Source organism: Catharus ustulatus, chromosome 10 (assembly GCF_009819885.2).
Source record: "Catharus ustulatus isolate bCatUst1 chromosome 10, bCatUst1.pri.v2, whole genome shotgun sequence".
In the NCBI taxonomy this organism is placed as follows: domain Eukaryota; kingdom Metazoa; phylum Chordata; class Aves; order Passeriformes; family Turdidae; genus Catharus; species Catharus ustulatus.
Window position 1 is genome coordinate 744,215 of NC_046230.1, and position 14,886 is coordinate 759,100.

Consider the following 14,886-nt stretch of genomic DNA (forward strand, 5'->3'; position numbering starts at 1 on the left):
GGAATTATCAAAGAAAAAACCTCAGACTCCTTTCTATTGATTCTTTTAATTCAAAATCCATCCATCAGTATTCCAGTTCAATGTCTAAGTAATACAACCTTTACCTGATAAAGATAAGAAGTGGCAGTTGCAATTAGAAACTTTGCCACAGAATAAATACAATTAAGTTATAGATTACAGTTACAGATATTAATGCATAGCTCATGAAGGGAGTTCATGTTAGAGTTAGCCCAGAAGGAAGCAGTCTTTAGTGGAGAACAGAAAGGGTTCTGCTCACTGATTGCTCTGCCTGGTGGCTTCTTTCATGACCTTGACCAAACCATGTTGTCCACTCAGTTTTTCTGGTTTCAAAATTCCCCATTTGTTTTGAATATCAAGGTTGGTCAGTTTTATCTACTGGTTAATAGTTCTCTAGAGCATAATATTTCATAATGTAAACCACCATAATTAAAATGAATTCTCAAGACAGCAGAGTCCACTGGATTATATTTTTAATGTTCTCAAACTCAGTAACATCATCACAAGTGACATTATGAAGTTTCTAAGACCTAAGCTGAAGTCCTTAGTTAAGAGAGGAGGAAGACTTGGTTAATAATATGTGTAACATCTACATCCAACTCCATCTGCAAAATTAGATGAAGTAAGAGAGATGGAAATGACTGAAAAAAGACAAAATCTCAATGGCTGAAAACCAATTATTTCTAAGAGTGATTTAAAGCACATTTTGTGCATCTTTCTGAAGTTGAAAGTAAACACAAAATGTGTTCATCTGGCATAACTGTGAACTCTGTGTGCCCCTTGTACACTGCTGCCTTTTTCCCAACTTGGAAATGAAACTGAGATAATTTTAGTAAGGAGGTAATACATAAGTAGGAATATAAATTAGGAGGTAATAAAAAGGGGTCTTTAATGAAGGCCTTGAGGAGCAGTTATGGAAAGATGTCCATAAAAGCCCACCCCTGCAGGGATGAGTACAGTAATTTCACAACTATAAGGCACACCCTTTTGACTAAAATTTTCCCCCAAACCCAGAAGTGCGTCTTACAGTCCGGTGCGCCTTATCTGATGGACAAAGCTCAGAAATTTGCCTACTCGGAAGTGAGAGCTGCGAACTGTGGGGGGAGCCGGCAGTGCCACGGCTGCCAGGTGGAGGCGGGGCGGAGCAGCAGCGGGCATCCCCCGGCCCCGTGGAGGCAGGACAGCCCCTCCAGAGGCACCCCCCGGCCCCGTGGAAGGGGCACGGAGGGGCAGCGGCCACAGCCCAACCCCGCCGGGTACAGGCGGACCCGGTGGCTCGCGGTACCGCCCCTGCTGGGTGGAGGCGGGCCCAGGGGCCAATGGCTGCCGGGTTGAGGCGGGGCCTCGGCCAGCAACTGCCCAGGGGGAGCTGGGGGCGGAGCCTCGTTGCAAAAAAAAAGTGCGCCTTATAGTCCGGTGCGCCTTATCTGATCTACAAAGTTGCAAATTTTGCCAACTCCCGGGGGGTGCGCCTTATAGTCCGGTGCGCCTTATGGTTGTGAAATTACTGTACATTTTCATAGGTTTTAGGAAATTTGGGAAATTAGGAAATTTAGAACAACCAAGAGTTGGTCTCAGCTTTGGCTCCCAGGAAGAACCAAGACAGTACTGGAGCCTTGTACCTCCTGGGGCTTGGAGCTCTGGAATTTGTTTTGTCTTTCGGCTTAAGAAAAGGCCATGGAAAAGTACTGGGAAAACTAAAACTAATACTAATACTGGGAAAACTAATACTAAAACTAGTCACTAATACAATACGTGACAGAGTTACAAGTATATGTGTGAAGGATGCAGAGAACATAGAAAAGAAAAAAAGGCAAAACCCAACCCAGCATCAACACCCTCATCCTTCCACAGTGTCTGCACCCTGTCCCTGGTTTGCCATCGAAGTGTCTGACAAGTTCCTGTTCTGAGATCGGAATGAGTGAATCCCCCCATCTCTTAGGTGTCAACAACAAGTTTGTCTCTGCAGATCTCTGTTCTGGCATGATCAGCTAAGAACTGACACCAAAAAATACCTGTTTGGGCAACAAGACCCCTGCATACAACTGGCCAGAATCCTTACGTTCCTGCTCTGGAAGGCTGAACAAAGCAATAAAGCCCAGGAGTAAGAGCCAAACCTCCAGCTCCAAGGCACTGAGGTGGGCTTGCTGGTACTCGGTGTACCTGTCCCAGGAGAAAGGCTCCCTGATCCCTGGGATCAGGCAGGGATGTCCAAGGTAGAGCAGTGCCATGGTGCTGGGGAAGGCAGCCCCCACGTGGGCCAGCACACCGAATTTGCACCCCTTTTGATCCTGTTGTGCACCCCTCTCCTCCTGCTCCTGCCACATCCTGCAAGCTCCCTGGGAGTAGCTCAGGCCTGCAGGACATCACACTGGACAAGGAGCCTATTGCCTCCTTCCAGGGCACTTTTGGTGCTCAGAATGTGACTCCTGGTGTTGGCAGAACAGAGCCTGTGAGACAGCACTGCTTTTGGCAGCAGCAGCCACCACTGAAGACATTGCAAGTGGTAAATTTTCTAAAAAAAGAAAAATAAACCTAGCCAGTGTACATGTGCTAACAAGTTAAAAATAATAATAGGTGTCTGTGACCATGCTGCCTCTGTCTGAATCCTTCAGGGGGATTCAGTTGCTAAGAACAACTCATGCAGTTTGCCACATTCCCATGTTAAAAAACAACCAGATAAGTACAGGCAAAAATCCCAGTTGTCAAGCATGAGAAGTGTAGAGGCTGCTCGGGGGAGTACCAGGCACTTCTCCCCTGTGTTATATCTGCACATTGGATAATTTAAAAGGAAAATTAAATGAGGCAAGGACGGAGTGGGAAGCATGTTACCATCTCTTCAAAAGTTTACAGGGAAAATTCCATTTGACTGGGCCTTCTGTGCTTTACAGTGCTTTACAGAACTTTTTCAAGCGGAATGCGCTTGCAGCTCTTCCAGACACCAAGAAAGGCTGAACTTTGTTCACCCACCCAGATAGAATTTCTCTGGGCAGGTCACATACAATGGGAGGAGTTGGAGGCAAGTGTTAGAAGTAGCATCCATGGCTGCTGACTCTTCCACACGTACAGATATCATTTGGGTGTTTTCCATGAGACCTTTTCCAGCTACCTCTAATCAATTCTGACTCATGGGAATGAGGCAAGTAATGCCATCTTTGTTTCTTCACACATAAATGAAAACTGGAAAAGTTACTTGGGCTTTTAGCAGAGGTAAGTTGATCTTTTGCTTTATGTCCAAGGCCTCAATATCTGGCCATAATCTTAGCCCTGTGTTGAAAAAAAAGCCCAATAAATTAGCTCAGTGTCTCATTTTTAGCAAGTGGTTTGGTAAGAAAAAATGCTGAGAACAAGACAGTCATGACAATTGGAAGAGGGCTTATCTTCATTTCTCCAAATTCAGACCTTTTCTATGGGAAGGAAAGACTGTTTTGCCATTTTGAAAGTTTGTCTCCATGTATGCAGTACATAAACAATCAATACAGAGCACAAAAAATAATTTCTAAGATTTCAGGTGACAATTTGATGAGTCAAAATTTTAAAACTTTGTTGAGAAGCAGGTCAGTGTAACTGGCAAGGCAGTTCTGAGACTTAGAACTCTCCAGCCAGGCCATACAAGCAATAGTGTGAGCAGGACTCACTGTACTGTGTCCTGGCACCCTGTAATTTAGGCAGGCGTTTGACTGTGGTGGAGGTTTTACTGTCTCTCATTAAATCTCAGATATTGATTCATAAACTGAATATTCTCTTTGTGCACCTTAGCACAACACTCTTTAAAAGCTCATGAAGTATCTCAGAACTCTGTCAAGTCTATATTCCATGTTTTATTAATTCCCAACTTAGCCAGTTCTCTGATTGGTTAAATGCAGTGTCTGTAAACCTCCAAGTGGTGTTTTTACGTGAAAAGGTTCAAAATTCTGATTTAGTATGATGGATAAACACATGCTTAGAAAATACATATACTGGGGGGAAAATGTAAAAATTAATAAGGGATGAACATAACCAAAACACTGTGGAGAAAAGCTGTGCAAGTATATGTCTATGCTGCTAACTAGTTATGATATTTTATTCAAAGGATGTATTTATGTCATAATTAATTCTCTCAGAATGTACATAGCTCTGCATATTTGCAGCAATGGAACCTTCTGTTACTCTATTAGTTGTTAATGGACATTAATTTCTGATGATACAGCTTCAGTCTCTTCCCCACCCTACCAAAATAAGTGTTACACAGGAAGTAAACTGCATCAGAACTGAAATCAGCATCTAAAATATCCCACCTGGAGCTTCTAGCACATGCTCTGGTTCTAGGAGGTGACTGTAGACATTCAGTCCGACACATTCTTATTTTTACAGGACCTTTGTGTGTGTACATAAAATGTGCAAATAGTAATAATGTATTATTGTCATTGGTGCAACACAGAGGCTGAGAAAGTACACAAAGATGTGCAAAATCAAACTATTGCATAAGGATTGCATAATATCACTACAGAACAAAAGGGATTTAATTTTGAATTTCAATGTGGCATTACTCATAGAGTTTCATATAGAATTTCTTAGAGTGGAAACAAACACATCAGTGGTAGATGTGATCAGCCCAACAAATTGTGCTTGAGATGAGACACATTTCAGAAAGTGTTCTGGTGCTGTGTAAAGGCACCAGTGAGCACCAGGTTCCCTGGATGAACTGCTCTGCAGACAAAGTGCCCCCAGAGCCAGGGCATTTCCTGGGGCATTCCCTCAGAATTCACTGGCTCTGGCTTTCAGTCACTGAGCTCCCCTGCCTTTGCCTGCTGCCCCTCTCAGAACCCTCTCCATGGGTCCTACAAGTACGGGTCAAGATACTTCCTCTCCTTGCCTTAAATTAGCTCCTTAAATTGAAGCATTTTAATAATTCAACTGCAAGAAACTCTCAACTTTCCTTAGATTTGGAGGTTTTCTAAATCCCTGTACAAATTTTCATCATTTGTGGAATTTTACATTAAATTTTATCAAAGTAAAGGGATAGAAATCATAAAGTCGGTAAATGTTCCCTATACTTATTTCTGAGTTGAAGATCTACACCTTAATACTTTTTCTAGAATTTTTTAAAATAATATTCCCACTTAAAAAAAAAAAAAAAAGGAGAGGAAGGCAAGGAGTTCAAGAACTTTTTGACTTTTGGTCACTTCAGTTATTGTCACTGTAGACCTATCTGTAAATTATCTTGACTGATTAAAGTCACATAACTTAAAACCCTTTCCTAAATTAATTTGCTTTTAGTACTTTAAATTCCAAAAAAATCTGACTGCACGTTCTCCATTCTGACCCATTCTGAATGTGCTTCTCTGCACAAATGAAATCCGTGGTTTTCTCCACAACAATGTATAAAATGGCTTTCCAATGCAAACTGACGTGTGCATTAAGAAATCATTGTCAGGGCAGGATTGATACTAATTATGATTGATTTTTTAATTACTTTACATTTGCTAAACTCGCACTTAAACCAGCAAAAATATGTTGGTATAGGTTCAGCTATTGGTATGTGGCAGATATATTAAAAATCAAACAAAACCAAAAATATTTTGAACAAGAATATTTTCTTTCCTGCCCTGTCTAACATTAGTTTCACATTCAAGACTTCCATAAGCTTTAAATGGGAGTTCTAGATGGGTCAACTATGTAAGACTCGACTTTGTAGGGAAAAGTGACACGTAGAAAGGAGCTAAAACATAATTCACCTTGGATACTTTCACTGGGTAGTACAATTTGCCACGGTGTTCAATATATTTCAAAGGTATCCCATAATAGCCAGCAGTTCTTTACAAAGGTCAATGTAAAATCATATCCTGCATAACTCCCTATTTCTGGAAGTGTTCTTGTCTGCCAGCTGTTCAACTGAACTTTGCCAGTGAAAGCAAAGTTTCCAGGTTATCACTCTGCCCCTTCAACTGCATTATCTACAAAATCATAAACCTGAGTGGAAGAAAAGATATGGGAAGGTTTATAAATCCCTCTCTGGGCAGGCTGCTTCCAGTCACTCCTCCTGAGCTGAAGCTGGGTTTGAGCTCTCGCCACCATGCCTGCCGATTACAATGGGACCTGGGAAATGGTGACCAATGACAACTTTGAAGGCTACATGGTTGCTTTAGGTAAATGAAAAAATATTAATTAAATCCAGATAAAATGGTTTAATTCTAAGTCGAATCCTTCTAAAAATTTATGAGCTTTTTCTGTAATGTACATTGTGGCATAAGGGTTTCTGGCAATCACATTACAAATCAAGTTCTTAAAATTGCAGTGATCTAAATATATAAAACAAATGAAGACTTGTAGCCAAAGATTTTTTTTTTTTATTTAGATAAATGAAAAAAATAGATACAGGTGGGGAAAAAAAGAAACAGCAACCTATCAAAACAACAGGTTTTCAAATCTAGAAGCTCTTTTTTTACTCCTGGTATGTTCTTACTGTAACTGTGGAGCCACAATCTGGTTAAAGAGGAATAAGATATTCTATAGCACAAAAGTAACAACAATGCCATTATTTAAATAGTGCTTTGAACTAGTTATGATACAGACATGAAAAATTTGATGCTTTAAATGATTTTCTACTAGTTTAACCAAAGAACCTTAATCCTAATTTATTGATCTGTTTGGATTGAAATAGAAGAAATACATAAATACATGAAAAAAACTCTCATCATTATTCATCAACAATTGAAAGTAGTTGCAATTTTCTCAAAGCTTTAACTCTCAAGAGAGAAATGCAAGTTTCACTATTTATAGTTTTTAGCTTTTGCATTTGTGGAAAAAAACCTCAATAACTTCAGGGACATCTATAAATAATATGCTTGAAAATAAGAATGATTAGGACAATGTCTTGAATTTCAGGAGAAAGATGCACATTAATTGAAGTGATTATTGTGCATATGTGCATATATAAACCATAAGTTATATATATAATATCAGTTATAGTAATTTAAAACTGCCAGTAAAAAAGCAAAAAAACTCAGCACCAAAATCACTGCGAAGATGCAAATGCTGTAGGTGATTCTCAGAAAGAAAAGGCAGACAAAGGGCAGACAAAAGATGCAATTCTGCTCTTTTTCTCACCATTTCACTTTTTGTTGATATTTTAAGTATTAATATGCTCAGATTCAAAGCACACTGAGGTTTTGTAGGGTTTTTTTTTAATTCATCTGTCCTTTTAATTAATGCATACACATTTCTATACTTTAATTAAAGATTAGTTTTGCCCTTTAAGTCAGAAAGTTTGATTTTATCATAAACATGTTACAAAGTATTTGAATCTACTATAATAGAACTACATATCATTTTTAGTGCTTATATTGTTCAAAATGCAGTTATGAAAACCATGTTTTAATAAAAACTCCCTGATTTTTCTTCAGGAGCTACAAGACCAATATATTAGACAGAAATAGCATTTCTTTAGAGGTCTAGACATTTTTTCCCTCAGAGAGAACTAAATTTTATGTTGCCTGGCTATAAATCAGCCCCAGAGATACCTTTAATTCACCACAGCAGATAAAATATACCCAGAAGTCTGGAATATAAATACTGAACAAGATCATTATTCCCCATGTTTAAAAGTCACATTTTTTTCAAGCCTATCCTCTTACTCAATTCGATTAGCGCTTCCCAAGTAGGATAATGAATCTAGCAGAAGAAAAAGGGCTCCATTAGCAAGTGGCACTGCTGAGCTGACAGTGATGAACACCCACGGGGAGCCCCCAGGGGATGGCCAGCACACCAATCCCATTTCTCAATCTCTTGCAGAAGCAGGGGAGGGGATTTCATTTGCATACAGCATCATAGTAAGATTCCCCAGCAGCTGGTCAGACATTTTTGTTGCAGATGGTGAAGCTGCTGGCATTAGGGGTTGGCTGGACAGGCTGGGACCGTGGTCATGGATGTTCTCCTGTGGTGACTGCAATGCTCTCAGTCCCCATCAGCTGTGTGCATTTCCATGTCAGTCCATGTCCTGACCAAAATAAGGGTGTTAAGGAGATCAGTACTGCAGAAAATGTTCACAGAATATTAAACAGAAACTGTCAAATGCTCTACATGGATACTTTTTTGACTTTTGACTTTGAATTTGTCTCCTTTTGAGCTGCAATTTATCTGTACATCTGCTATCAAACAATAATGGATTTCAGGATTTTATTTGATTGCTTCTTTTTTCATTAATATAATTTTCATTCTTTTAAGATAATTAAGCAACTCCCACAGACTATATGTTCATCATAAAAGTAACATGCCCAGGTCCTCTTAATTACATGCCCATTCTCCCTTGATTACACACCCATTCTAACATGCTAAATCTCTGGTAAGAAACATTATCCTGAGATCCTTCTTTAGTGCAGCCAAAAAGGCACTCTCAGGCTTAATAGCCCCTCTTGTTTCACGTTCTCAAAAAAATTCTGGTGATTTAACACACCAGCATCTATTCACTCCTGGTTGTATGTTGTATGTTGTATGCTCACAACATTCCCACGGATATCCTGTTAATAAATAAAGTTATTATCAGTGGAAGATCCTCAAGTTGAAAGTGTACTTGTAAACACAAGATAATTTTTATTTAAAATTACCTTTTTCTCTGAAAAATGTCACAGGTAAAAACACCATTTGTGGAACTATGTTTCACTTTTTTTTTAATGTGTAAATATAAATGCTGTGGGGCTTTATTTTTGTTAGCAAATACTGGAATTTTCTCTCTTCTGGTTTTTGGCAGGTATTGATTTTGCAACTCGTAAGATTGCAAAACACTTGAAACAAACAAAAGAGATTGTACAAAATGGAGACAATTTTAAAACCAAAACACTCAGTTCTTTGCGAAACTATGAGCTGGATTACACTGTGGGAGTGGAGTTTGAAGAGCAAACCAAAGGACTGGATAACCGAGTGGTGAAGGTAAAAACCTGGTACCTGATATGTGTTTATACAGTCAGCTCCAGGAGCCAGCAGGTCCAAAAATCAGCTGAATATATTCAGTGAAACCCCAATATTTTACAGACATCAGAGGATTTTTATAAAGCAGAAATAATTTGCATCCTGAGACAGTTTTCTTTCCTGCTACAAGTGTTTATTAGAAATGCAAATCAGGATGGCTACTGTGATACGTGAGGACAATCATTAATTAGGTTTTTTGTATGGGGGATTTTTCCAGCTTTTCCAGTACACCTTGCACATCTAGAAAGTAGCAAAATTGTATTTTTACCTATGCATCCTCCTTAACGAAACAGTGGGTTCATCTCTGTGAATTTAGGACTCCATGTAAGTTTTCATTTTGGGATGGCTAGGTTTGCACTTATCAGTCTCAGCTGGGCAGTTTAACAGTTGGACATTGTTAAAAATAAACCTGCACTCAGCTTTTAATGTTCGGGGAGCTTTGGAAAGGGGCAAGAATGAAATGTGAGCCAAGGCTTGGAGTGGTTCAGGTGGCAGGGCACTGGCAGGGCAGAGGGGCAAGGAGCCCCAGCAGTGAGAGCTTTACTGGCCTGGGGATAATTGGAGTAACCTGAGCTCAGAACTGGCCCAGGAACCTGTGGCCATTTGCTCAGACACCTTTCAGGGACATTTGGTGCACAAACCAGGTGTTGTAGCCCCTGCCCACCCCCTGTGGCAGTCAGCTCCCAGGGGATTTGAACAAGGCTCTCTCAGAGAAGCCAGGGAGGAAAAGAACACATACGAGCACTGATTCACTTCCTGAATTCAGTTTCATGTTTCTATATCAACAGTGCCTCTGTTTTACTTTCTTTTCACCCTGAAATGCTTAAGCAACACTTTCAAATGGAGAAAGGCCAGTAGATCTTAAATTTCCATTGGCTGTCCCTGTTGGAGCCTTTCTAATCCAGGATCCCCTTCCTCCCTTTCATCATTCACTGAAACTCCTTTATCAGCTCTGCTCATTTCCACACCTGTATTCTGCCACTCGGCTCACAGATGCCAAACTCTAAGAAGCCGAGACCAAAACTCTCTGTCAGCAAGACCTGTTTGTTTTGGCAATTTCCACAGGAAAAGTGGCAGCATGAAGGACATGCTTACATTTGAATTCATCATCCTTCACTGGAGGGGCACAAATTTAACAGAAGACGTTTGTTCACCATGGATCACTTTTAATTCTCAAACTAACTTTGTGCAGTGTAATTCCTATGATTTTTTCAAAATTATTTCTCATTCACAGAGCTACAAGCCATCAAAGAATAAAACTCATTTTTTTTTTATTATCCTGAACATCCCAATATCTAAATTTTCTTTCTGTCTCCTCCAGTGGGCACCGAGTGGAACAAATTCCTGTGCCAAAGTCTGTGCTTAACAACACTGCTCACACATCTCTTCAGATCAGTTGAAGGCATTGCTGAGGATCTAAGGATCATTAGTTTCATGGAAGGAGGGAAGGAGGGAAGGAAGGAAGGCAGGAAGGCAGGAAGGCAGGAAGGCAGGAAGGAAGGAAGGAAGGAAGGAAGGAAGGAAGGAAGGAAGGAAGGAAGGAAGGAAGGAAGGAAGGAAGGGTTTGTGCATTTATAACCCTACCTGATTTAATTACTTTTGCCTAATGTTCATTTCTAAAGAAATCATGTCATTCTCTAGAGAGGAGAAGGAAAAAGGACACATGTCATGCCCTTATTCTCCAAATTGCTCTAAAAGTATTTTCTGGTCATTTTATTAACCAAAAAATGCCTCAGACACTTTAAAGTTAGATGAAGGTAAAAAAATTGGTAGGCAACATTTAACTGTAAAGAGGGCATGGATAATTTAAAGAGCATGTAGCTTGAAAATTCCGTAAATAAGAAAGAAATTAACTGAAATTGAATGAGTTTTGTCTCATTATTAAACGAAAGCTCCCTCATGAGAGAAATAAATCATCCAGTGCTGAACTAGAAAATGAATTAAGCTCCCAATAGGCTTGGAGCTTTATAATAACTAAGCTTTCATGGACTGTAAATGGTGTCTAATAAGGAGTTGTCTGATACATGATTAAATACATCCCTAAAGGGCAATGGTTCAAATGCAGAACAATTCCAGCAAAGTTGCTTTGAATGTACCATGGCACATCTGTAGACAGATAATTCAGCCTGTAAAGAGAAATTTTCCTTTCTGAGGGTTATTCTGCTTCTGGACAAAAGTCAGCATACCCAGTACAATGTCTGCTGCTGCTAGACTGAATCACACCAGACCAGGAGAGGGTTGAGGATGAAAGGGGTCTCCTGAGAACACCAAGTCCTACCAGTCTCCTCAAGCAGAGTCAGCTACAGCACATTGTCCAACTTATGATCACACCTCTTTACATTTCTTTGTGAAAGTACATGAAAATATACAAACAAGTTGGAGAGATTATATTAATGTACTCTTCTTCTTGTTACTTTATGCAGAGCTAGAAAAGGTATCAACACTACACTTTTCAGTATAAGCCCTCAAGTTTTCACTCATGAAACCCTATAATTTTTTCATTAATGGCTTTAAACAGCAATGAAAAAATGCACTTTGCATACATTGGACAAGTAGCTGTAAACACTCAACAATTCACGAGTTAGTGTGAACACTTGATACTCATATATGTGAAGAAACACATGGAAATGACAACAAAGCACTGCAAAAGCTTCCCTTCATCACACTGTCATCCTGAATGCATTTGGGTTTTGTTTAAATGCTTTGGGGTTTTTTTATGATAGGAAGCAACTGTAATTGTATATTCACATTGTTTAAACTTCTTTTCATATGTTCATAAACTTCTAGTTAATGTAACTGAGTTAACTATCTGATTCATGCAGACCCTGGTGACCTGGGATGGTGACAAACTGGTCTGTGTTCAGAAAGGTGAAAAGAACAACAGGGGCTGGAAACACTGGATTGAAGGAGACATCCTGCATCTGGTAAGGGCTGCTCCACAGACCCACAGCACATTACTGAGGCTGCAGCATAGGCTCAGGTTTTCCATTTCAAAGGATTTGTTTCCTTTTTTCTAGTTACAAAGGTCTTTAGACAGTTCTGATCTCTGAACTCTAAGGAAATTCCCTCTCTGCTTCAACTCAGGAAAGCTCAATTTCTTTCCACCTGCTCTCAATTAAGTCATAACCCTGCAGTGGTTTTTTTTTGCTCCAGTCCACTTCCCTCTAGCTCTTAACCCTTCCTGTTACACTGCATCTCTAGCATACTCTCATTCTTATCTAATTACTGGTAGGGGGGAAAAGGAGGAAAAAGCCCCAGTCAGACTGCTAGAAAAATGTTATTCTCTATTCTGAATGAAGCAATATGAAATTTTTCACACTGTGCTGTAATACAGATCAAAAATCCCTGAATATTCAAGAGGATCTCACAAAAAACCTATATTGCAATTACTTTTTCCTAGTTCAAGAATAAATTCAAACATCTAAAGTATCAAGCTGTAGCCCACAGATAGATGTGGTGAGTCCAAGAGAGGCCAGAAAAGCCCATGCAGGGAATCAGCAAATAAATGATTGCAGAAATATTTTCAAATAATAATATTGTAGAATCACAGGATCATTAAAGTTGGAAAAGACCTGCAAGATCATGAAGTCCCAACTTTGACTGAACACCACCATGCCCATTAAACCATATCACAAAGTGCCACATCTACTCGTTTTTTTACCATTTCTCGTAACGATGATTGCAGAGTTCCCTGGGAAAGCAGTTGAGAAATGGGCATGACAGTGCTGCATGGCACAGAAGGTGAACAGAGATTCTTGAGAAGAGCCCATTGTTTGCCCTATGCTTTGCTCCTTCACAAGTTTGCTTTACACATACTTGGTGTGGGCAGTCACAGTGGCTCTCATCTCTGTGCCTGAAAAGTCAAAGACAGGAATTCAAAACTGCAGTGTGCCACCCAACAAACATCACCTGTCCAGTGCACTTCTCCAGCTCTGCCTGAACACACCTTAAAAAGCTGACCTAAAAGGTTCTACATGCTGGCACCAAGATCTAGGCTGAGGCTGGTGGAAACAAAGCCGAGCAGATCCTCACAGCAGTCTTCAGACAGTATCCTGCAGGTTTGGCCCATTGCTGGCCACCAGGGCAGCTTCAGTACCTGCACAGCCCTGTTGGGCACAGGAATGCTGCCTGAAGGCACCCCCAAACTGGCTGCATTGCACTGTGCCAGTCTTTAAGAGGTCCCTGCAGCCCTGGGCAGCAAGGGTGCTTTGTTCTGGCCCCTGAGAAATGGCTGGGCACACCTCTGAAGGAAACCAGCTTTTTAAAGGATTCCTCTTTTTTTATTTCTTTCCTTGTTTCAGTGCATCTCATGAATTTTGAGATAACATGAACTATAAAATATTACAGTATGCTGTTTTAATAACAGTGCATGAAAAAAGCCTTGAGGTAAAGCACAATTTTGATGCATTTTTCATGTTTATTCTTCTTAGAGTTCAATTCATGTATCAAAAACTAATTACTGCAACATGAGATGCATACCTGCTGTTACTGTTCTCTCTTTCATAGGCATAAGTTTTTAATACAGTGGCTGAGTTGTAGTAATTTCTGGTGGGATCTGATACATACGCAAAATAAAACTTCAATCACTATATACTTACTAATTGTTTTAACACTGTAGGAACTGACATGTGAGGACCAGGTGTGCCATCAGACATTTAAGAAGAAGAACTAAAATGGAGCAGAACATCTTCCAGATCTTCATCACAATGTTATGCTGATATCTTTTGCCTAAAAAGAAGAATGAAGCCAGATTTTCATTTCTTTGACACTTCTATGAGAATATATTATGTGCCTGTTTATGGAAACAAACACATTTTATAGAAATAACATCAAACAGTTACAAAGCTCATAAATTCCTTTGCCTTTCAGTCTGGAGTTAAATAAAAGTACTTGCCTTTCAAATAATGTTTCCCTACATTTTTATAAAGACTTCCAGAGGAATGTCCATTAGCAGCAAGGCTGAAAATTAACAGTCACAATTAATTCAACCTCAGTCTGTGTCCCCACAGTGCTGTTTTATCATGTCTTTGGGTGGACTGAGTAACACTGGATATTCACCGGGCTGTTTCTATTTAATTTAGTCCTGGATCACTAAGTCCATGGTTTCAGGCAACACCTCACTGAGCACAACACACGTCCTTTCACAGCAGGACTGTTCCCTTGAATTTGGCCCAGGTCTAAAGCTGCTGCTGGTTATCACCTGACAAATATCTGACAGCCTTTGGGAGGTGCTGCAGCTCCTCAGTATGATCCTAACATGGATCAATGACAGTGCTGTAACTTCCAGTCAGAACTGGCAGCCTAATAACCCTCCCAGCAGAGAAATCTGCTGTTTGAAGCAAACTCTGCACTGAAGAGTTGCTCCATGGTGTGAACACCAAGGCACATTTAGGATTGTGAGAAGACACTGCAGAGTGTACACAGGCTGTGTGTACCCTGTGCAGAAGGAGTGCCCAGCATGCTGCAATCTTCACCTTGTACCACCATTCAGAGGCTATAAGAATAAAAGTCTTTTCCATGCAATTCTTCTCAGTTTTATTCGGGATTTTTCAAAAGAATTCATGTTCTTTGCTAAAGGCAAGTTTAAGCTAACCGTGGATGATGAGCACTACTTCAGTAGGTAGAAACTTTTATTATTCAACAAAATGTGTGCACACCTTCCCCAGAAGAGCATGTATGCCCAAAAGCTCATCTGCTTTTTCCCAGGGACATGAATTATTCTAATAAAACACACTGTCTTTCCTACAACCTTGCCTTTCAGATATAAAAACTTGCACATCAGGTTTAGCACTGTTAAGTTCTCTCTTGTCCACAGGTCCCCATCCTCTGTTTAGTATGGGAGGAATGAAAACCTGCTAAACAGATCAGTGGTAGGGAAGTACAGAAAATATGTGGAAAAGATTTGGCAGAAATGGAGGAGCA

At 40.0% G+C, this 14,886-nt stretch overlaps 1 protein-coding gene across 1 annotated transcript; it reads left to right on the forward strand.

The window, feature by feature from the left end:
- Positions 1-3,153: 3,153 nt before the first annotated feature.
- RBP2 (retinol binding protein 2) lies at positions 3,154-14,262 on the forward strand. Its single transcript, XM_033069296.1, has 5 exons — positions 3,154-3,228; positions 6,021-6,146; positions 8,747-8,925; positions 11,787-11,888; positions 13,583-14,262. The coding sequence occupies exons 2-5, from the start codon at positions 6,074-6,076 to the stop codon at positions 13,634-13,636; spliced, it is 408 nt and encodes a 135-aa protein (XP_032925187.1). The 5' UTR covers positions 3,154-3,228; positions 6,021-6,073; the 3' UTR covers positions 13,637-14,262.
- The last annotated feature ends 624 nt before the right edge of the window (positions 14,263-14,886 follow it).